Below are 24961 nucleotides of genomic sequence, written 5' to 3'. Positions count from 1 at the left end.
ACTGCATTTGTGTTGTTAATTGTTGACTTTCCTGACACTCGTAGGCTCTCTCAAGGCCAACATATCATATTACCTCATGCTCTCACATGGGCCAGCTGCTTAAATATATGTCTACATGTGTGCACATGCTTTGTGTGTTATTCTAGTACATGCCTTCCTAGCTCTATTTGCACAGAAAAAAAAAAAAGTGCTATTTAAATGAAATCAACACAGAATCACAACCACAGGGTCAGAATGTGTTATTCTTCCCTGAGTACAGCACGCAGATGTAATGAACTGTAACACAATATCATTCTTTAAGAGAACTAAAAACATTAGAGCCTCGTATTACTCGGAGAGACCCAGGAGAGAGAGAGACTGTGGTGGGATTAAATGTGGTTGCAGAGGTCCAGAGACTAAACCGCAACACGGTTCCTAGACTTAAAATCATGTTGGCTACATGGGAACTGTGTCATTATCAGTTATTTTAACAATTCTGAGAGACATCATGTATCCACTCACTGGGCAGCAGGGTGGCTAAGTGGTCAGCGAGATTATTCCTCAACTGAAGGACCCAGTTTCATGTGCTGCTGAAGTGCTACTGACTACACACTGAGTAATTTGTGAAAACTGTAGATGCAACAAAGCCATCATGTACTTACTGGTGTTAAAGCTGGGGTAGGAACTTTGGAGCAAATATGATTTTAAAAAAAAGTTTTTTTTATAAAACGGTCACTATATCCTGACAGTATTGTATGAGACAGGTAATCTGAAAAAGGTGAGAAATAGAGGCCAATTAGACTGTTGTCTGGTTATTAAATAGGCGTTATCAGTCGCTATAAGCCCTGTATATGTTGGTCAATAGGGGCCTATTACACCTGCTGGTAGGTTTTATCATCTATTCACATGGTAGATCACTGAAAAAAGGTGTGTGTTGGTATGTGTAGCTGTCTTTGTGTTCGTAGTTATTTTAACTCAAGACACGATGCTTTTCCCTAAACTTAATAATAATAATAATAATAATAGCTTGGATTTATATAGCGCCTTTCATGAAACCCAAGGACGCTTAACAAAGACATAAATAAACACAACAAATATAACAGTAGCTAGAGGCTTAACCAAGTGTTTTTTTTTGCCTAAACCTAAAGAAGCCTTTTTGTTTGTGTTCAAAACGTGATGTTTCATTCAGTTTTACATCTTAGAACGTGTTGCTTTTAAGTTTCACTTTCACTTTTACAACGCAGAAGACGTAGTAGGCCCCTAATGTCTCACTTAATGGCCTGATAACAGTTGAATCGGGTGGAAATGGGCATTACAGTAACAGAATGTTAATTCATATTTGATCAGCCCTGCCTAGTTTGACCGTCTGGTCGGAGTTTGCGAGTGATTGACAGCTCCTTCCGTTGAATGAACAGCCAATAGGAACGCTCTCTCTCTGAAATTACCTGTGATTGACCAAAGTCTCCCTTCACGAGCTAGATTTTTTTAAAGCCTGAAAACAGAGCCATGAGGAGGTGCAGAAGTCTAGTTTTCTCTCAGAACACTTGAATTACAATATGCTGAAAGGTTATTATGGAATTTTTTACCCAATGATGCCAAAAACATTCTACCTACTGGCGCTTTAATCTAAACCTGCCTTTAAAGAAGTCAACGCAGTAACTTTACAGTTGCTTAATAAAGCAAAAATCACATTTCATCACAGTTCGTTTCAGGCCATGTAGACTCATCCACACGTCCTTAATCATATAGAGATCCATCCATCCATCTTCAACCGCTTATCCGGGATCGGGTCGCGGGGGCAACAGCTCCAGCAGGGGACCCCAAATAGGACCCCCTTTTTCCTCGCCAAAATGTAGCACAAGTTTGGAGCGTTATTTAGCCTTCTTCTCAACAAGTTATATGACATGGTTGGTACCAATGGATTCTTGATGTTTTTTAGTTTCATATGATGCTAGTATCCGCTACAACCTCCGAAATTGCAAATTGCGTTAATGCATTCAAGAAATTAGTGGCGCTAAAACGAATTTGCGTTAACGCGTTATTATCGCGTTGACTTTCACAGCCCTATTTTCAACATTTCGTAATACTGAGGATTTTTTAAAAGTGGAACATGCAAGGTGATAATGGTCATAATGACACGGTGAAGAAGTGAATAAACCATCTTTTCTCTCAGCAAACCTCAGGTACAAAATCAACAAGAGAAACATTTTGCATCCTCCTGTTCTCTGTTTCTTGCCTTCATCCTTAATCCCTTTACTGTTTCTTTTTCTTGCACCCTCATTTTACATTTATTTATTTATACTTTACCAACAACTGGAAACTGGAGGTGACATCACTGGATTACTCTACGAGTGTGTGTGTGTGTGTATGTGCGTGTGTTTTCCCTGTAGAAACAAAAGGCCTTGTGTAGGTAAATGTTGGACCAGTGTATGTTTTGCCATTTATAACTCATGGGAAGCAAGGAATAAGAGAGACGCTGGTGTTCCTGACTGTGAGCGTGTGTGAATATGTGTGTACTGTAGCAGCCTTTGTTTCCTTGTATAAGCATGTTCTCCTCTTCTTTCTCTCAGAATAATAGCTTTGTTATTCCTTGCTGTCATTACAGAGACTGTGTGTGTTTGTGTGTGTGTGTTTGCCAAGGGATTTCTGTCATTCCAGCCATGTTCGGCATTCAGACTGTCTCTCTGCATTCGTACCTCCTAATATGGAGGAGGAGTTCTGATACTGCACACACACACACACACACACACACACACACACACACACACACACACATACACACACATACACACACACACACACACATACTGCCATGTCACATTAACCCAAACAGTGATGCTAATGAGACCACAGTAACTCAAGCTCACTGTGTGTGCATGTGCATGCGTGTGTTTGTGTGTGTGTGTGTGTGTGCGCACTATTAGAAACAACGACAATAACATCCGTCTTTTCTGTTCTTTTGTTTTCTGTTCTATTCTATTCTTTTCTATTCCCTTTCACCCATTCCCAATGCTGCTGTTGGCATCAGGCCAAGCCCCTCTATGAGTGACATTTACTTCACACACTGACATCTGAGCACCAGGCGCAGCAGCAAGGAGATGATGTCACACCAAGTTATTTCAAGGCTCGCTCTGTGTGTGTGTTTAAAGTTTTGGTTTAAGGCAGGTTTGTGCAATAGGTGTTTGCTCAAGCCTGTCTTGTGTGTGCAGCTGTGTATGAGTGTGCCACATGTGGATGTGTGTGTGTGCGGGTTTATTTAAGTGTACGGATAAACGTATATACATTTGTGAACGTGTGTGTCACTTGCTACAGTATTATCCACGTGTGCGTTCATGTTAGTTAGTGGTGGGACCCATGTGAGTGTCTGTGTTTGTTAACAGCTGTGTTTCTGTGTCAGTGTGTGAGTCAGTGTGCATTTTTTTGCGCGTATGCAAGTGCATCTGTATGCTTGAGTGTGTGCGTGCGTGCAAATAATGTGTGTGTATGTGTGTCTCATAGACAGAAACCACCCCCAGCCTTTTCCCAAGCTGTTCCCTTCCTGGATCCTGTTTTTAGCGCCGGATGAGGCAATCTTTCCCATTGACTCAGCCATGCAATGCAAATAACCCCAGTAGCATGCAAAGAGCATGGAAATGTGTGTGTGTGTGTGTGTGTGTGTGTGCGTGTAAGAGACAGACACACAGACAGACAGAGAGAGTGATATATAGTGTAACTCAAAGAAAACAAAGCACTGACAATCTTTTTTTATTTTACTAGTTTATTTTACTAGTTTAGAAATTAAAAGACATACTGTTTGATCTAATTTGTGTACAAAAATAACTTTTGATCAGCAGTTGATTTCATTGCTGTCGGACAGTTTCATCATCGTTTTTTAATAATTTTTTATCTGGATCACTTTGAGGCTCAGTATCCTGCTTGGGGCACCTGTTTGGGTGGTTGTTGCCAGAGAGTCCATGTAACGCTTCCTTTTTACCAATTTTCTCAGTTAGGATACAAAACTTGTAGTCACATGCTTTTCACATCTAAGAAAGGCCGCTAAATGTAATTGAGTCTACTTTGGTGGCCTCTCCCAGCTACAGCTCCCATGAGGCTTTGCCTGTGTACCAATGGCTAAGACTCATGGGATATGTCAACCCTGAATGCTAACAAAATAGGCTAATTGTCGTTTATCTTTGTTTAAAGATGAGGTGCTCATATTTTACTGCTAAGTACAGTTATAGATAGTCATTTATCTTAAACTATGGACTGAAAGCCAACTGTCATGTTTTAGCTTTAGAAATTAAATGAATAAAAGAAAATAATGAAAGAAAATGAGAAAATACATTTCTGTTAGAGGCTAGTAGAGCAGGCTAGCTTAACAAGTAGTAGCCTACTGTCCCACCTCCTTTCTCAGCTAGCCGTTGCATGGCTAATAGCTAGCAGTGCCTGGCAGCCTAGTTCCAACATAGTTTCATATCATTTTCTGTGCTAAATGTAATACATTTTAAGGTTGCAGCAGTGGTTGCTTGCTAAAAAAACAAAATAAAGCCAAATGTTTGTTCACCTCAAGTGACTCTAAAGCTACAATTCAGGGTTATTATGATATAGCCTGAAACGTAGTTTACACAGTGAACTGTCTTGTCTTAAGTCTTCTTTGTTTGTCCAGCCTGCAGTTCTCCCAGAATGTTTGAAATGGTGCTAACCTGCACTGAGTTTTGCAGTTGCAAAGTATCTGTTATATGAAACCATAACTCTGGTGTATTTTTTAATGTGTTTTCTCCAAACACTGGTTTATTTTGCCTCTGTTTACATGTGCTCATTGTTTTTCAGGTAGGGTTTTCCCACAGAGTATTGTGTAAATCGACTGCTCTTAGTGGGGATGAAGCAAATTGACGCCTCTCTCGTCTCCCTCTTCTCTTTTCCCAGATTCCTCCGTGGCAGTGCCGGTGTCGTGCGCGACCTTGTTTCCCATGGACCTCAGGGTGGGAGAGCGGGGGATGCGCCCTGGTTCGGACACGGCGCTCCTCACCCCTCTGCACCCGCCTTTACTCCTCACGCCGTTCTCCTCTCAGCCCCGCACCATCTCCCAACAGCAACTACACCAGCACATCCGGGTAAAGGATATAAAACATTAAGTATAATTTTAACTGTCTGTATAAAAACTTGAAATAATATGTTACATTATATTTTCTTTTCTTACCTGACAGTTGGCTTTATATATACTGTGTGTTGCTATAATCTAAATGTATGTGTGTTGTTTTAGTTTAATATGGAGCAGAGGAGGCGAGAGCAGGAGCACCATGAGAAACAACAGGAGTTGCAGCAGCTAAAGCACAAAGACAAGAGTCAACAGAGTGAGTCCATTCACACTCACTCACTCACACGTTACTACAAGTTTCAGTTTAGATTTGAAGTTGTAATTTTATTTTCATTTTTAATTGGGGCCAGTGAGGAAAGTCCCTGTAAGAGATCATATTCAAGTTTATTGTACAGTGTTCCTGCACTTTCAAAGCTGTTTGCTTTGAAACGAGAGCTAAATATAACCTTACAAGAGGAGCGACAACAGTGGAGTTAATTATAGCTTTGGGTCCGGGCACATAAAGTCACTGGGTCAATATTGACTTGATCACTCCTAGCACCTCCTGCCACCTCTGTCTGCACACACATGCACACACACAGAAATAGCAACGAACATACTCTCAAAACCAGTGACCTTACTGTGCATCACACACAAATACTCATGGCACCATGCATGCATGGCATTCATATATTTGCAGAAACTCTCCATAGTAATATTCCAATTGTCTTTGTCATATATTTTAGAATTAGTCACTGATATTGTCCTGCTCACTGTGCTATTGGCAGGGCCTTTCCTTGCTCCTCCTTTTATGATGTTGGTGAGTCCTTCCTTTGAGTTTTTCAATGCTTGTTTGTGTTATTGATTGACAGGTGCAGTGGCCAGTTCCCTGGTGAAACAGAAACTCCAGGAGGTGATTCTTAAGAAGCAGAAACAGGCGCTGGAAAGAACTAACTCCAACACTCTGACTTCAGCTCCTGTAGCATACAGGTCTCACAAAATACACACAAACAGTATAAGATGTAGTAGTATATATGTCTAAATCTACTATGCACCGATAATTCTTTAAATAAATGTCTATTTGTGTGTGTGCGTTGTGTTTTCCCAGAAAGCTGGGCCCAGACCCCAGCTTATCCTCCCAGCCTCTGGTCTCGTCTCCGTCACATCCTTCCTCTGAGGGTTCAGAAGGGACGCCGCTACGCAGAGCAGGTGAAACATCTGACGTCCACTGTCACACTTAGACTTTAAAATCTAATCACACAGAATAAACTAATACAGTTTCCTTTCATCTTAACTCCGTACGGTCAGTTCGCCTTTATCTTTCATACTCACTAACTGTTATGCTGTGGGGTTTTTTGTTTGTTTGTTGCTGTACCACGTGTCATTCATTGGCCTTTTCACAGAAGAGATTTAGTCATGTCACATTTAGAACTGCCCAGGTTTAAACAATATTATTAGGGATGACTGAATTCCATGTGCGTCAGACTTCAGTGTACTTGTTTTGTGCGTGCTGGCTCACCAGGACACAGGAGCCATTGTTAATGTTATCAATAACACTTGTCCTACTATGACAAGTCAAAATGTCTGCTGTGAACAGTAAATGTAAAATATTTCATTAACTGGAAATAGGTTGAATCCTTGTTGTTGTATTGTACTGTAAGCTACAAGATGTAGTAAACCTTTTGCACATAATAGCATAAAGTAACATCTCCCAACGTTGCTTTAATTTGTCAGCGTCTGAGCCCAATCTGAAGGTGAAACACAAGCTGAAGAAACACCTGAACACCCGCAAGAGCCCGCTCACCCGCAAAGAGAGTGCCCCGGCCACTGTCAGGCACAGAGTACCTGACACACTGGGTAATTAGACTCAAACACACACACACAAATGAATGAGTGGTAATGCATTATTACTTTTTAACATGTGATCATTTCAGTGAGTCAAACAAAGATTTTTATTCTTTTTTACTATGATTAATTTAAAGGTTCTAAATTCCAAATTCAGAGCATATCTATGATTGAGGGATTACCTCCACACGGCTCTCAACACGGCAACAGTTGAGCCGGCGGCCAGCAGCAACAACGGTGCTAACAGCACAACAATTTTTGGCATCATTCAAAATTCCATAATAACCTTTAAGCATATTGTAATTCAAGTGTTCTGAGAAAACTAAACTTCTGCACCTCCTCATGGCTCTGTTTTCAGGCTTTAGAGAATCTAGCCTGTGACGGGAAACTTTGGCCAATCACAGGTCATTTTAGAGAGAGCGCGTTCCTATTGGCTGTTCATTTAACAGAGACAGCTTTCAATCACTCCCACACTCAGATCAAACGGTAAAAATAGGCAGCACTGATCAAATATTAATTAATATATAATTAATATTAATATATGAGTATTTCCTCAATAGATCTCAGCATGGCGGCTGGTTCAAAAATTTCTCATTTTACACCTAAACAGTACACTACGAGATGTTTCTGATAACATTTTGAGCAAGAAATAGATATAACAAAATATTGATTCATATTTGATCAGCGCTGCCTAGTTTGACCGTTTGATCGGAGTTTGCGAGTGATTGACAGCTGCTCAGAGACAGCAAGGCTCCAGCTCGGCTCTGATTGGTTGTTTTCCTCCGGTCTGTGAAATCTTGCAGATGCCATTAGGAGCACCGGAGGACGCCGAGGCTCATGATTTTTTTCAGATTACTACTAAATTAAGCACCTTTTAAGTAATGATTCACTGATATGATAAATGTAATGTAATTGAAATATGATGAAGATAGCATAATCATTTCTAAACTCACACCCTGCTTTTGTCTCACCAGACTCGTCCCCCAGCAGCAGCAGCACTCCAGTCTCAGGCTGTAGTTCTCCTAATGACAGTCTGCCCATTGAGAATGGGCTACTGCCATCTACAGGCGGCCTCTCGCATGAGGTTAGCATACACATTATGTTGTTGAGTCATTTCAGGATATTGATAAAGCAAAGCTAACTTAAACATCAGCTCAAGATTAACTGGAATAGAATACCTAAACCTGTGTTTCTACAACAAATCAGTCCATTTGACAGTTTGAGAAATTACCTTTTTGTTAGAAAACTAGTGTGGCATTTCCTTTTAGCTTTAGTCTCTTATATTTTTTATCCAACTTCATCTGGATAAAAAATATAAAAGACTAAAGCTTAAAGGGAATACTTTATATATTTTGTGCCTTTCAGCCAGGCTCTTTTCTCTTAGACATGGAAAAACATGACCACTTTAAACAAGTAGGCACACGGTTTGATTAAAAAAAAAAGAGATGTTGTTTCATGTACGTGAGCTGTGCCGAGACGCTGAGTAATGACATGTTTAAAGCAACGACACAAGAGTATGGGAGCACTGAGTTCGTCAGCTGTTTATAGATAATTCATGTAATCACATAAATTCAACCTCAGTCACACCTGCTGTGGATGTCTGACTCATTGCTCTCCAGTGTCCAGTGACAGCACACTCACTATCTTAGGTTTAATTAGACTACATTGGTTTAGATTACTGTAGATTTACATCAACACGGACATGTATTCACCGTGGTAGAAAATATTTAGCGCATATAGCATAGACAAGTTGTGTATCTATAGCAGAGCAGAGATCAATGAGGGGGTCTTTATTATGGGATACATAACCAGCACTTTTTAGGAACACAGTTCAATTCAGATTTGAATATACATTTATAATTTTTTTTATAGTAATTATGTTTGGCATTTCCAGGCCCAGAGGCTGCTGCTCAGAGATGGCACCATAGCTAACTTCACCATTCCGAGTCCTTCCACTCTGCCCACCATCACACTGGGACTACCAGCCAACGCCAGGGTAAACACTCAACTGCAACAAACGTCTATCGTAACAACTCATTTATTCTTAAATCTTGTATTTTCCTTGAAACCGGTGAGAGAAGTGTTCAGTTCTTTCAAAAATGTTATGTAATCTCAATTATATTTTCACCAGACTAATGCAGTGATCTGCTCCATTTAAGACATATATTTTAAAACATGTGCATTATATTCACAAATACTTATAGTGATTTGTAAGACAAACAAGTCCCAGACTAAGTGTCTTAAAGGAAAAATGTGTCATCCTTTTAGTTGGATGTCCAATCAGTGTTGATGGTAAATGTAGTAAGTTGAAGCAATACATTCCTCAGTGCGTATATTGACAGAGAAAGCGGAGTTTGCAGCTGCAAAATCTTTTGTTCTTCCCGCTTCTGGCGCCGTTATTTGACGTGACGTAATGTAGTTGGAGGCGATGACTTTCTAACCTTATAGTCTCCTCCTAACAGCGTAAATGGCATCCAAAAATATGAGTGCAGAGGATGTTATGGACGAGGATACATTTTACAGTATTTTGACTGACAGATATTCAGCCGTATTTATTTGAGCCAGAGTATACGGCCGAAGAAACGAAGCGGAGAGAGGGCCGAGGCTGCGGCTACATTAGCCACGCAAGAGGATATGGCCGGCGGGAACCCTCCGAGCATAAGAAGCTTGCGCGCAATGCTTCCTGGTACATGGAGGCTCTGGCAGCACGGCTCTGCTAGCAGGAGAACTCAACTTTCTCGGCCAATATAGCACTCACTGTGGAATTTATTGCTTCAATCGACCATAAACACTGATTGGACCTCCACCTAAATGGTGGTGAAATTTCCCTTTAAGGATATTTGTTTTTAAGATGTGATGACTGTACACTACAGTCTGTACAGTGTAAAAGTAATTTAAAAAGCTCACATAACATAACATCTCATGACTTAAATTTCTCAATGAAATGAATGAATGAAATCTACCATCCCCAATATCCTGTTATAAACAGGAAGTACATCAAATACGGGAAGCATGGTGCTCTTTAAATGTTGTTTCACTATGACATTGATGTTTGGGGCTTTTGGAGTACTGCATATTTAAGTTAAGGTGGCTCGAGAGTTTTTCTCATCGTGTCACCTGGACAAATAATTTTGTGTCATCAGAACTGATCACCTTCTGTCCCCATACTGATATATATTAATGTCATTCTATGTCGTCCTCTAAATTCAGCCTTGATAAAACATCAGATAGCTTGTTATCTGTAGCTATAAAAGCTGTTTAACTGTCTTGTGTGCAGGCTGAAGGAGAGCTGACTTCTCTGAGGGTCGGCCGGATGGGCTCAACGGTCTTCCTCCCCCTGAGCAGAGAGGATCAGGCAGGGCAGCTGAACCATCATCTGCCTGTCATCATCCTGGAGTCCTCTAGTCTGGTACACACTCCGCTACTTACTGGTGAGACACACATACACCGACACATACTGTATACTGCAGACATGTACATGCATATTAACACACCCAGTATATGCACACGTGAACACAATTTAGGATGTTGAAACACTGATAAGGAATAACTCATTTCACTTTAACATTCTGCAACTGATCTATATATCAGACTATGATTGTATGCACATGAAAAAATCAAATACACACATCCAAGATGTTACCAAATAGCCACAAAAGGACACACATACATTCATCAACTTTCACCGAGGTCTTTTAATTTTATTATCTGAGATGTTAGAGCACCACCCAGTGGTTATATTTAGAATATTAGTTTTCTTTAATGGACAAGTAAACTACTTCGGCATTGTTACATGTATATTCAGTCTCCTTTAATCCACATCCACCTGCGCTCTCATTTTTCTCTTAGTTCAGTGGATTTATTGTCAAGGTAACACAAAAGAAAACATTATGTGTTACACATTTAGAAATAAACAATATTCATGGATACCAATTATTTGTTTTGCTGCTTTGTGTCTCTGTCTCTGACCAGTTCAAGGCCTAGATTCCATCCCGCTACAGTTTTCACCCCAGTTAGACCACCTGGCTCCTGGAGGTGCTCACCCTCACAAGCCCCTGAGCAGAACACGCTCAGAGCCCCTCCCCCAGAACACGCGGACCCTTCACGCACATCTCCTCCAACAACAGCACAACACACAACTACTGGAGAGGCTCAAACAGCAAACTCACCTGGGCAAGGTACGGAGAAGTGAAGGCACACACTAATACATAGATAGATTGTATTGTCACAGAGGGAGATTTGTTCTTAAAGCCAGTACACATTCCATACAGCAACAAGCAGATATACACAATACCTGAAATATACACTTGGTCACAGCTACGCATATACATTCATGCCCCCTGCCTGTAGCTTACACATATATGTATGCACTCACACACATTATGTTGAGATATCTTCAGAAGTCCCGTATCTGCGCCCAGATGGCAGTAATGTGAAGTGTGGATCGACAGGGTGCTCAATGTCATGTGCTATAGAGAGCTGCAGGAATGAGTCCTAAAATCCGGAAATTAGTTGGCATTTTAGCACTTCAGGTTGCCTCGTCTGGAAGTCAATGGGTTTTTTGTTAGATTCCTGAAATAAGGTCTGTGGTTAACACAGGCTTAAGAGATTTTGTTCTACGACATAAAATACATCAATAAATACCCCACATGTGAATTTTGAGATGTTTGTGTCTTAAAAAAAAGCAGTTGCTAACAAGTGGCTAAATGAGACTACTAAACTATTATCACGCCGACTCGTCCGCCTTTACAGCCTCGTTGTGTACACTCGGTCTCATGCGACTCATTAGTTTATAGCCTAACGTTAACTTTTTACTTCTGGCAATTGCACTTACGCTTAAAAAATCATCAAAGTGGTGTTCGTTTGTGAAGATTATCTTATGGAACAAAAACGTGTAAGTCTCATAAATGTTCATCGGCCACAGAGCTTATTTTCTGCAATAATTCAAAACCCAATGGAAAAATCCCATTTGCTTTTTTGTTGAGGGAACCAGGGCGATGCTAACTTCCTGGTTAGCCCACAAAAATACGTCATCTCTGGAGTACTCTATTGTGAGCACTAGGCGTGTGATGGCTCTGGTCATATCTGAGAGATAGGGTGTGAGGAGGCAGTAGGCAGTATGTATGGTGCTGTTAAGTTAGTTTTTGTTGGAGATAGTTAACAAGGGAAGAAGCAAGGGGAACAATACAGCAGGAAGGGCTAAATGATGCTTTTGTAAAGCAACAACCATGAAGGGGGTGGGTGGGAAGGGGGGCGGACAGCACTCTGAGTTTGTGTATGACATGGAGTCTTTGCTGGGCTAGTGATGTATTGATCAAAACTGAGTTTATTGTCTATAATGAGTCCAAGGTATTTGAAATTGTTCTACTGTCTTGCCGTGGTGGTGGGAGCTCAGTCCAGTGTAGGGTGTGTTTAATGTGCTAACAGCCAGATCTTTTGTTTTGTCCATGTTCAGTCTTATGGTTATGTTGGTATCATTTGAATTTATACAGAAGTTTACTTAGGCTGTAATTACAGTACGGAAATTACATTTTTGCTGCCTTATGCCACGTTTGCATCAGATCAGCTGCATCCTGGAAAAACTTGTTTAAGTTAGCCTCCTGGTGAAGGATTTAAAGACTCTGTTTTACACATTTTACAAATTATAATCTGGAAGCGACACAGGATGCAGATATGGCAGCAAATTGTCTTTCAGAAGATAACGGCTGAATATGAATTTACCTTATGATATGAAGAACTTTCTAAAGATTCTTGTGGCGCTCTGTCTGCAAAAGGACAAAAACAATCTTGGATCTGGACATTAGAGGTTAAATATTTCAACATTTGTAAATTGTAGCAATGAAATGTCTTCCTCCAACAGCAAACTTCAGAAGATAATCTAGCTTGTGTTGTTTACACGTATATATCCCACTCCTGTTAAATCCACTTTAGCATGGTTAGATGAGGTTCATGTTGTGGTAACTGATACAGGAATTTTTGAGTAAAAGAGAGAAAAGGGTTTTCGTTGACATGTCAGTGTGTCATGGTAGGTGACTGTTTACAGCTGATGGAAAACACCAGTAGACTGCATCAGCATTTCTGTTTGTACATTTTTGATTTTGCTGTCTGGCAGCATCACGCGAATGAAAATGTGCAAATACACATATTAGTATATATTTGCATGTGTACTTTTTCCAACTGAAATGTGTGTGTATGTGTATGTGCAGCTGATGTCTAAATCCAGCGAGAAGCCCAGACTGCATCAGATCCCCTCTGAGGATATGGACTCAGAGGATGGTGGCGCATCGTCGCCCACTGAGCCAACCTATCAGAGCAGAGTTAGGGCGGAGTCACTGAGGGAGGCAGAGCCAACAGCATCTAAGAGCCACGAAGAGCAACTGAACCTGCAACATGCACTCATACTCAACCAGGTAAGAAAACACACCGTCACACATGAGATCCACACATGCAGAAAGCAGGTAGATAGATTAACTGTTGTTCATCCAACAGTCCTGTAGGTGGCAGCCTAACACTTGCACTTATACTTACATGATCCTATTGCCATTGCATGGTTTTGTGGTTTGACAAGTACTCATTACAATACAGTGGTTATGTTAGCATGACATGGTTACAGGGTGAATGCACTGTAAGCTGAGCTATTACTCTTTCAGAAAATGTGTCAGGCACTGATCAGACAAACCACATGCTCAGGAGTCAGAAGGTATTGAATGGTTTTAATAACCTGATTTTTAAGGAAGAGATCAGAGTCAAATGACTTCCAGATTCAAAGCGACGTGATATTGACACACCCAGAGGTCAGATTGGAAGGGGCCAAATATCACCATCTCAGATTTTATTGACATTAAGCTAGAGGAAGTTCTGTGGCTTTCAGCACTTAACATCAGCCTTGAATACAGATCACTTCGAGAGTTTTAGAGGGACGTACAGCTGCATACCATATGTGTAGCAATGGAACTGAATGACCACTGATATTCACTGAAATTTTCTATGGTTTAAAACAGTGGTTTTCAAAGTGGGGTCCAGGGATCCCCAGGGGTCCTTGAGGGTGTTCCAGGGGGTCCCCAGCAAAAAAGGGGAATAATTTATTTTCACTATAATTCCTTCAATAAAAGACACAGAATGTATGACTATTTTGGTCATGGGTTTCATACACTTTCTGTAATCATCTAAAAAAAACCATCTAAAAGCAAAGACCCTATCAGATGAGGGACCCTGGGACAAAATCTTATCAAATGGGGGTTCGGGGTCTAAGTTGTGTCAGTAGTAACACAATACTGCACACAACAATGTGAGTAGTTACCATGGAACAAATGAGGAACAAATTATGAACTGCTGGTGAACCGTTAGTTAATGAGTAACTCCTAATCAAATATTATAGAGTAGCTAATGATTAGTTAAAGCTGAAGTAGGCGAGATTGGAGCAAATATGATTTAAAAAAGTTATTTTTTATAAAACGTTCACTATATCGTGACAGTAGTACATGAAACAGGTAACTTGAAAAAAAAACATGTGCCTCTGGTGTCCGCCGGTGCTCCTAATGGCATCTGCAGGATTTCACAGACCGGAGGAAAACAACCAATCAGAGCCAAGCTGGAGCCTTGCCGTCTCTGAGCAGCTGTCAATCACTAGCGAACTCCGACCAAACGGTCAAACTAGGCAGCGCTGATCAAATAAATCAATATTATGTTACGTTAATGCATATTTCTCATACTATATACAGAATCATTCAGAATCATCTTGTAGTGTGCTGTTTAGCTGTAAAATGAGAAAGTTTGTGACCCGGCAGTCATGTTGAGATCTCTTGAGGGAATACCAAGCACCGCCCACCAGCCGGAGCACAGCCAATAGGAATGCTTTCTCTCTGAAATGACCTATGATTGGTTGAAGTCTTTTAGGTTTTTTAAAGCCTGAAAACAGAGCCATGAGAAGGTGCAGAAGTCTAGTTATCTCTTAGAACACTTGAATTACAATATGCTGAAAGGTTATTATGGAATCTTTGCACAATGATGCCAAAAACTTGTTGCCTACTGAAGCTTTAATGAGTAGTTATTTGAGAAACTAGTCAGGAACAAATAAGGAACGACTTGATAATTGATGAATTGTTAATGAGTTATTCTCTAACAATTCTTAATGCAGGACTATATAGTACATAATGATGAGTTTCTAGAGAACAGACTGGGAGATCCTCTATTATTTTTTTGGCATCATTGGGCAAAAAGTCCATAATAAGTTTTCAGCATATTGTAATTCAAGTGTTCTGAGAGAAATCTAGACTTCTGCACCTCCTCATGGCTCTGTTTTCAGGCTTTAAATTGAAAAATCTAGCTCGTGATGGAAGACTTCAACCATTCACAGGTCGTTTCAGAGGGAGCATTCCTATTGGCTGTGCTCCGGCTGGTGGGAGGTGCTTAGTATTTCCTCAGCGGATCTAAACATGGCTGCCGGGTCGTACACTTTCTCATTTTACAGCTAAACAGTACACTACAAGATGATTCTGAAAACGTTTGAGGTGAGAAATAGGCATTACAGTAACAGAATATTGATTCATATTTGATCAGCGCCGCCTAGTTTGACCGTTTGATCGGAGTTTGCGAGTGATTTACAGCCGGCTCATAGACGGCAGCTGGACCGCAGACTCCAGCTTGGCTCTGATTAGTTGTTTTCCTCCGGTCTGTGAAATCTTTCAGATGCCATTAGGAGCACCAACTTTGTCATTTTTATGTTTATGATAGTTCGTTAATAAATCTATGACTTGACTATGTTTCATCTTTATCACCTTCACTCTTTCTGTAGTCGTTGCTATGGGAACAGCAGAAGCAGCTGCAGCAGCTGCATCGACAGATGGAGACCCTGGCAGTACCTATGTTACGCGGCAATGGCGGCGTTGGTAGTGGGTTGGGTGTCCATCGCACCCTGTCACGTACACAGTCATCCCCAGCCTCCACCTCTCTCACTCTACCTGAGAAACAACTGAGCCTGTCTGCACAGGATACCAGCAGCAAACCACGCTTCACTACTGGTGAGTCACATACAGTATTATAATTCATAATTTTCTGAATGATATTTCAAATTCAGGGCGCCCCCATTGCTGAGGGGTTAAATCGCTGATCATACTGTATAACCGCAATATCCTTGATTCGAAACCTGCCTGGGACCTTTGTTGCATGTCATCGCCCATCTCTCACCCTTATTTCCAGTCATGTCCCAAATGATAGTAATAATAATAGAACCAAAAATTATATATCATATCATTTCTAGCATCAAGCATCATGTATTGATCAGCAGAGGTAAATGTCACAGTTACAAGTGAAGGAAAATGAATGTCTATCCCCCAGAAGGTCCGACTTACATTATGAACAAACCAATATGAAGATGCTCTGCACCTCATGGCGATGTTAAAATGTGTATAAAAAATGAAGAAGAAATAAAAGAAAAACAAAAGTAAATAATTAAATCACCAGTTTAAAAAAACTTTACTGACACTGTAATTCAGTCTAAGTCTAAAACAGTGCAGTTTTAAAAGTGGAAAGGCCTTTTATGGATCAATCAAAACACTACTGCCCAATGGGAACATGTGGAATTAAAGACTCAGAGAACGCTGTAGGTGTTTGTCCAAAACATGTTGTGGAGTGTTTAAACCCTCCTGAGTGTAAGCACCGCCTGGAAAGTGAATGAAGTAGCACTTATAAAATGTTTATTGATGTTCTGTCTTGGAAAGTAATAAAACATGTAGAAGAGGCAATAAAATCTGAAAAAAGTGGTGCTTTGAATGCCACAAATATGTGTAAGTGTAAATATATGGAAAAAAAAAAATGTCACCTGATGCAACTGGAGTAAATGGTCCAAGGTCAGCGTCAACAATTTCCGACTCCTAGTGGTAATATACTGTATATTGTCTCTGCAAAATGTAAAATGTTGAGATTAAATCTGTTTTTGTGTGTGTATGCAGGCCTGGTGTATGATTCTCAGATGCTGAAGCACCAGTGTACATGTGGAGACAACAGCAGTCACCCAGAGCATGCTGGGAGGATACAGAGCATCTGGTCCAGACTACAGGAGAGAGGCCTCAGGGGACAGTGTGAGGTACGTACGACACGGGACACCGTTTCATCCTGATCTGACCTACAAAAATTACACTTTATTCGTCTGTCTGAAAATAGAGAGGTTGAGTTTACCGGCACATGAGACTGAGAAACAATCTGGCTTTCTGTCTGTTTAACATTATTATTCATTATATGTTATATTTTATCCAAGTGCATATGATGCCGTATGTACTGTCATGTTCTTGGTCCTAACGTCAAATGAATATTCTCTGTTCATACAGACTATTCGTGGTCGTAAAGCCACTCTGGAGGAGCTGCAGTCGGTCCATACCGAGCGCCATGTGTTGCTCTACGGCACCAACCCGCTCAACAGACTCAAACTGGATAACCGCAAACTGGCCGGTATGCCACACCTCAGATTTCTAGATTTGTAAATTAAAAAAATGTGTTCTTAATTCTGAGCCAAATTATGTAGTTTCAAAACACTTTCAAGTGATTCAATAGTGAAATATTTGTCTCTGCAGAGTAAATATGATCAGGAACATCAATACCAAACAGTGTTCCAGATGTCCAGTTCTTCTCAATAACAGAACTAAAGCCATGTTATGAACTTTAGTTTTTACAATTCAGAAAAATATTGTGTTCATATTTTTGTCTTTGAACTACGTTAATTAAGTTAAAAAAAAAATTACAAAGATGTGATGTCATACATAGTGTACCGGATATATCATCACATATCATGTCATGCCATTAATACTCTCAGGGGCGAATTCACAAAAGGATTGTGCAAATTTTGCGACTGCTAAACCTGCACAAATAAGACAAAAAGGAACCGCGTAATTCTCAAAGCACCCGCAGAGGGTGAAATGCACCTTAAATGAGCTGCCAGGCAAAGAGTGTCTCAGTCCTCCTGTGCTATTTGCACATATTTCAATTTGGCAATAGAGTGCTCCTGGGATGACATATTTTTGTAGGCCAACCAGGAAGTTAGCATCGCCCTGGGTTACCTCAACAAAAAGCCAATTGAATTTTTTCATTGGGTTTTGGATTATTGTAGAAAATAAACTCCGTGGCAAACACACGTTTATGACACTGATTTGTTCCGTAAAATAATCCTCACAAACGAACACCACTTTGATGATTTTTTAAGCGTAAATGCAATCGCCAGAAGTAAAAAGCTAACGTAAAGCTATAGACAAACTACACCATGGTCACGTGAACGTGAGTATACACAACGAAGCTGTAAAGGCGGACAAGTTGGCCTGATGTAGTCTCATTAAGCCACTTGTTAGCAACCGCCTTTTCTAAGACACATAAAGGCTTCAAAATTCACGAGTGGGGTATTTACTGACGTAAGCTTGTGTTAACCACAGACCTTATTTCAGGCATCTAACTAAAAACCCATTAAAAAAAAACATTGACTTCCAGACGAGGGAACCGGAAGTGCTAAAATGCTAACTCATTCCCGCGTTTTAGGACTCATTCCTGTAGTACTCCATATGCAGACATTTGGCCCAAATTGGGTCCTTTCTATGCAAGTGAGCCTCATTGCGAAACAGTCCAATTCACAAAGATCAACGCTAATAGCCACATGCTGTGACAGGGAAATTATTAGCGTCTTCAAAGAGTTGGTGGTAACTTAAGCACCGACAGACTGGGATATTTAATGCTAAATGCGATTTCTCTCTGTCACGTTTAAATTCCTTAAGTGAAGCTTTTAGGATTTTTTTTCTTTTTCTCTCTGCCTTTGTTCTGCCGACTGTGTTCTTGGCGCAAAAGCAATATTTATACTTTGCCACATGGATAATTGCAATCAGATGCATAAAAGGGCAGATTACACTCAGCTGGAAAACTTTATGGGCGTGTTTGCGCTGTAATATCATCAGCGCAATATCTTTTGCGAATCGGACCTCGACACGGGGCAGATAGCAGTTGCAGGTGATGCGCAATTCATGGTGCTATCACCGACCGCAATCCGTTCTTTGTGAGTTTGCCCGTTAATTTGGTTGATTATGCCGGGTCAGTTTATGGCTTTTCTTCTCAATAGCCATTTTGGCATCAAAAGAATTATGTTGAAACTGAGATGTAATTGAATGAATGTATAAATATACAGTATTTTTTTGTGTTTCTGTTTCCTAAGGAATCCTCTCTCAAAGGATGTTTGTGATGTTACCATGTGGGGGTGTAGGGGTAAGAGAAAACACACACACACACACACAGCTCCATTTTTGATCATACTGTAAATCTCCAAAGCTCTTAATGAAAGCTATACAATACTGTGTTGATGAAAGACGATATTGTTTCAAAGAAAAGCATCGAAGACAAGAAAGAGAAAATGACAGGAAACACAGCGCATTAAAGAGGAAAAGAGAGTTGGCTTGGCCCAGTGCTAACGTTTGCCTGACAGTCCGTGTCGGACCATGACAAGTCAGCGCTAATGAGAACAACATGTCCATGACCAGGGATAAAAGAAATGCCTCAGATTTCATTGTCCGAGCCAGATGGACAGTAATGCCAGTTTGTGAACAAACAGAGGAGAGTAAGAAAAAACAGAATGGAAAAGAAAATTACCAGCTCTATGGATCTGGACATTTTTATTCTGGAGTCGCAGCTGTACGTCTGGTCATCCATGTTTTAGAGAAATTCTTCAGTTTCCTTTTATTGTCCCAGAGTGATTTTAGACATAGTCAGGTTTCATACAATAGAAATTATTAATATGTCCACGCTGTTTGTTGTTACTCTGTCACTCAGTGGCCTCCGTCATTTTGTCTTTTGATTGGCAGGTTGATAATGACACCATCTGGAACGAGTCGCACACTTCAACGGCATCACGCATGGCAGCAGGCAGCGTTGTTGAGCTTTCCTCCAGAGTGGCCAGAGGAGAGCTAAAGGTGAGAAACTAAACCTGGCAGAAAGAGCCAGACGTCATTCTGTCACCTCCAGATCTTAAGATAAAGGTTGTGGATACATTTTGTTGCCTCATCCCCGAGTTTTCATTCCATTCCGCCTGAATTGCTTTAAGCACAGTCGGCTCAAGGCATTGGAGTGATGTGGAGAATTCAAACTTGGTTTACGGATTAATTGTTCCCATAAACATATAATTCAAAATGTACCACAGACTTCCTTATGCGTCTATAGACGGTTAGCACAAAACAATATCTCAACAATAATACACAAAGAATTGTCCCCTCAACCTCTTACTATTCCATTTTTTTAGAGGGGTAGGGATGGGGGACAGGGGATGTTCATGGGTAGATAAAAAGTCAACAGTAGTAGATGTCACACAGAAGTAGTGTACATCATCTGAAAGCTGGGGACCTGGAGATTAATTTGAGATGCAGCTCAGCACTGTGTGTCAAGTTGTTCTTGTCATGAATCAGAAATTAAAATAATTCATTAAAATAAATTGTGAAAGTATATAAGGGCTTAGAACATTATGACAGAAGTATATGATTCCCATGTTTTATAAGCCATGCTGTGATTTGGTATCAAAAACTTTTGACATTTGGAGATTTCTTCAAGAATTGCATTTTTCGGTGATTGGATGGCAAGCGCTTCTGTTATGGAAACTGCTCGGACCCTAACTCCCTTATTGTCAATCTACCTAGGAAAGCCATCCATCCTCTGAAGGGTTCTGCTCCATCTGCTCTAGGTCTCTAGTTTGTGGTTGTAAAGTTCCATGAGGCTGTGATTATCCTAGAGGTCACCACAGGTCATTATATACAGTGAGGTCAAATTTTTAAAAAATGGTCTCACTAAAATGAAATGTCTACTATGTGGACTAACATCACACATGAATACAATTGGGCTCATTGGAACCACAAGAGTCTCAGCTTTACAGTCGTACCCAATTTATGTAATTCCAAGACTGTTTATGGACCCCAGTATGCAGAAATATTCAAATACAACATTTTAGAATAGGAGAAAATAACACATTTATACTGCATGAAAAAAACTGCATGGTTTTTGCCCAAAACTGCATGTGATTATCAGAAAGTGGGCATGTATGTAAAGAGGAGACTCTTGGGTACCCATAGAACCCATTTTCATTCTCATTTCACTCACTTGAGGTCAGAGGTCAATGGACCCCTTTGAAAATGGCAATGCCAGTTTTTCCTCACCAAATTTAGCACAAGTTTGGAGCATTATTTAGCCTCCTTCCCGACAAGCTAGCATGACATGACACCAATGGATTCCTTAGGTTTTCTAGTTTCATATGATGCCAATACCTTCGCTCTAGCTTTAAAGCCCATTAAAGTCTCTTAAAGACTGGGATGCCACGGTGCAGACAGTTATACAAACAGTTATAGTATAGTTGTATTGTTGTTATTTATTACTGTCATGATGTAACAAACACAAGGAAGAACACCTCCTATGCTAAACCTTTGCTGACTAAATGCAGCTTTATCATGTCAGAAGGTGGGAAATGACCATACCAACGCACACAGAGTCACTGCTTTTCAGGCGCTGGGTCGTGGGCCAGAAACAACTTTGAGAACTCAAAGTTACTGTGATGTAATTCTGGAGTACGTATCCACCCCTGGCAGTGCAAGGATCAGAAAGACACATCAGTTTAGGAATGCATCCGGCAAACAAGCGTGCCTCACCCTGCCTAACCCACTTCAAAGATGAATGGGTTTCAGAAAAGAGTTTTCCTGTCTCATCGTGGCCCAAAACGCTCTTCCTCTTCCTCCTCACAATGATTAAAAGTCTGGGATAAACATGAAATTGTTGTTGTTTTTTATTTTAATTGGTCAAATGTAAAAATATAATTGGCAAAAAGTATTTATAGCTGGCCGCTTCAATCCACACAGTTGTACCCTAAAAAACAAACAGAAAACAGATTGTGTAAAACAAAGCATGCAGGCGGGCGGAGAATGAAAACAATAAACACCACCCTGAGGCTCGGTCTATACTGAGCATTGGTAGTACACGGCCATTACAGCACAGTACAACCACAGCACAACCACTCGACCTCCGAAAAGCTATACATATGCTAGGGAACGTATACTATATATACTAACTTACAAGACAACATAATGAGTATCTTGAATGGCCTCCATTGTACATTGCTAGAAGTCTTGCATTTGATATTGTGTGTTCATGAAATGTTTGACTTTATGCTTTTAGTTTTACTCTCTAGGATAATAAAGATGAAGTTGAATCTTCACTTCACTGTCTTTCCAAAAAGTAAAGTGAAAAAAATCTTAAATCCTCATTTAGGATTTTATAAGGTTGGCCTTCGTACTGTATGTATGAATAATACAAAAAATAAATGCAAAATAAATGCAAAATTGAATAAATTAATAAATTAAAAATTAATAAAAATAAAACATAAATAATTAAAAGGGAAAATTAAACAGAAGAGTAAATAAATAAGGGAATTAATACAAAGATAAATAAAAAAAGGTAATTAAAACAAAAATATCTTTTGATTTCACATTTTAGCAATTAATTAATGGCTACATTTATTTGTATTAATATAATTTTTCTACATGTAATGACATTTATTTATTTATGCTGTCATTTATTCATTTGTTTATTTATTTTCTTATTTTGGCAGGTTCCTTCCTCCATATGTGTGAACCCCCCAAAAATAACAAAGAACCCACATCATGTGTCTAGAATATTTATACTGGATTTAAAGTCCAAATAAGTCATTTGTTATTACATTAGATAGCAATGCTTTCAGTTGTATCATTGAAGAACGTGATCATAAAGCTACTTTACTGTTATAAATACAAGCATTGCTGATGTCAACAAACCTTACACGAACCAGGAAACATTAGTTCATGTCTAGTGTTATGTTAGAGACTGGTCTATCAATTTCTAAATGACAGGTTTTGAATTTTGGCAGTGGGATTGTGCCTTTTAAGGAAGAGTTTTCTTCATGTACGTGTGCCAAAACTGTTCTAGTCCTGTACATTATGAAAGCCTATAACTTTGAAACAGTACACTTAAAGTTCGTCATATCCACTGAAACACTGATTAATAGCGTCTTCTTCTGTACAGAACGGCTTTGCTGTGGTCAGGCCGCCGGGGCATCACGCAGACCCCTCTAATCCAATGTAAGTACGTGTGTGTGTGTGTGTGTGTGTGTGTGTGTGTGTGTGTGTGTGTGTGTGTGTGTGTGTGTGTGTGTGTGTGTGTGTGTGTGTGTGCATGTGTCATGCTCAGCCTGACCAGAGTGAGTTTCCTTCTTGCTGCACTGTCAGCAGCTTCTCTGTGGAGGATATATATGAAGTGACAGAGAGAAAACAAAAGGGACAAAATAAGGAAGATTAATATTTTTTTTGTGTATGTTGTTTTTCTGTTGTACGGATGCTTGGACTACTCATCGTCTTCTCATTTATCCTGAGCTCAGTCCTGTGCAGATTCTGTACTGTTTGCAATTTTACATTTCTGACATACAGTATACATTAGCGGATGCTCTCATGAACAAGCGGAACACGTATAAGAAGTCTTTTATTCCCGATGACTGTACATCACTCAAGAACTAAAGGAGACACTCAGCATTTCTTCTTGTCAGTTAAAGGCAAGTGTAGAGCACATTTCAGCAACAGGGCAATTCAAAGTGCTATACATAAACATTCAAGAACATTACGACAAAGTGCAAAAGAACATTAAGACATCATTAAAACAGTTATAAAAACATTAAAGATCAGAAAATAAAAACAAGCAAAAAATAAAAGCTAGGATAGAAGCTAAAATAGAGTATAACACACACGAGTATAAGCTCTAGTGCAGTATAAGATCATTATCTGGTTTAATAAAAGGCACCAGCAAACAGGAACGTTTTAAGCTTTGATTTAAAATAAGTGAGAGTCGGAGAGGTCCTGTAGGTTTCTGGGAGCTTGTTCCAAATATTTGGTGCATAAAAACTGAATGCTGCTTCTGCATGTTTAGTTCTGACTCCGGGGACACTAAGCAGACCTGATCCAGATGACCTGAGAGGTCTGGATGGTTCATAACATAGCAGAAGATCAGAAATATATTTTGGCCCTAAACCATTTAGTGCTTTGTAAACCAGCAGGAGTATTTTGAAATCAATTCTCTGAGAGACAGAGAACCACTGTAGAGACCTCAGAACTGGACTGATATGATCCACTTTCTTGGTCTTAGTGAGGACTCTCACTGTCTGATCAACAGCTACAGCTGTCTGATCGATTTTTTAAATGTTTTTCCTTCCTTCAGAACTGTCTTTAAACCTCTGTTTCATCCTCTCTATCTGTGTCTATCAGGGGTTTCTGTTACTTCAATTCCGTGGCCATAGCCGCCAAGCAGCTCCAACACAAGCTCAGCGTCAGCAAGATCCTCATTGTTGACTGGGTAAGATGGTTTGTTATTTCTGGCCTCATGCTGGTTTTTTCACTATGTGTCTGCGATATTCAATAGTGAATTTATCTCCTGTGGTATTGCCATGTATAATATACATATGTCGTCCCTCATCCTATTGCTAGGACGTTCACCATGGTAATGGCACCCAGGAAGTGTTCTACAGCGACCCCAGCATTCTCTACATCTCACTTCATCGCTATGACGATGGAAACTTCTTCCCTGGCAGTGGGTCGCCAGCTGAGGTGGGTGACGTCCAGGCCACATTGTAGTCCATTGTATTCCATGAAGGGCTGTCAAAGTTAAAGCGATAACAACGCGTTAAAGCAAATTTGTTTTAACGACACTAATTTAATGCAACTTGCGATTTTTAGGTTGTAGCGGGCTCAGTTTGAAAGCTAGAGTGAAGATACTGGCATCATATGAAACTAGAAAACCTAAGGAATCTACTAGCATACTAGTTTGTTGTGAAGGAGGCTAAGTTACGCTAAATTTTGGCGAGAAAAAAATGTAATGGCCATTTTCAGAGGGGTCTCTTGACCTCTGACCTCAAGATATGTGAATGAAAATGGGTTCTATGGGTATCTTTTGTTGCCTGTTGAGCTTGAGTTTGCCATGTTATGATTTCAGCATACTTTTTATGCTAAATACAGTTTTTGGACAATATTTGTCATTGTTTTGTGTTGTTAATTGATTTCCAAT

At 40.1% G+C, this 24961-nt stretch overlaps 1 protein-coding gene across 5 annotated transcripts in view; it reads left to right on the top strand.

Annotated features, from left to right (window-relative positions):
* Nucleotides 1–24961, top strand: part of hdac7a (histone deacetylase 7a) — an 84723-nt gene that overhangs the window by 47246 nt on the left and 12516 nt on the right. For all 5 annotated transcript variants that reach the window (XM_074642874.1, XM_074642877.1, XM_074642878.1 and 2 more), the window contains 18 exons: nt 4885–5072; nt 5222–5312; nt 5908–6025; nt 6144–6244; nt 6770–6892; nt 7855–7964; nt 8775–8876; nt 10158–10311; nt 10853–11058; nt 13087–13290; nt 15675–15900; nt 16831–16964; nt 17206–17326; nt 19065–19114; nt 19708–19815; nt 22937–22992; nt 24166–24253; nt 24385–24504. In XM_074642874.1, the coding sequence (XP_074498975.1) occupies nt 4885–5072; nt 5222–5312; nt 5908–6025; nt 6144–6244; nt 6770–6892; nt 7855–7964; nt 8775–8876; nt 10158–10311; nt 10853–11058; nt 13087–13290; nt 15675–15900; nt 16831–16964; nt 17206–17326; nt 19065–19114; nt 19708–19815; nt 22937–22992; nt 24166–24253; nt 24385–24504 (2300 nt within the window). The remainder of the gene's footprint in view (nt 1–4884; nt 5073–5221; nt 5313–5907; nt 6026–6143; nt 6245–6769; nt 6893–7854; nt 7965–8774; nt 8877–10157; nt 10312–10852; nt 11059–13086; nt 13291–15674; nt 15901–16830; nt 16965–17205; nt 17327–19064; nt 19115–19707; nt 19816–22936; nt 22993–24165; nt 24254–24384; nt 24505–24961) is intronic.

Source organism: Sebastes fasciatus, chromosome 8, assembly GCF_043250625.1.
Source record: "Sebastes fasciatus isolate fSebFas1 chromosome 8, fSebFas1.pri, whole genome shotgun sequence".
Taxonomy (NCBI): Eukaryota; Metazoa; Chordata; class Actinopteri; order Perciformes; family Sebastidae; genus Sebastes; species Sebastes fasciatus.
Note: the sequence above shows the minus strand (reverse complement) of the source record. Positions and strands in the feature narration are given on the sequence as shown.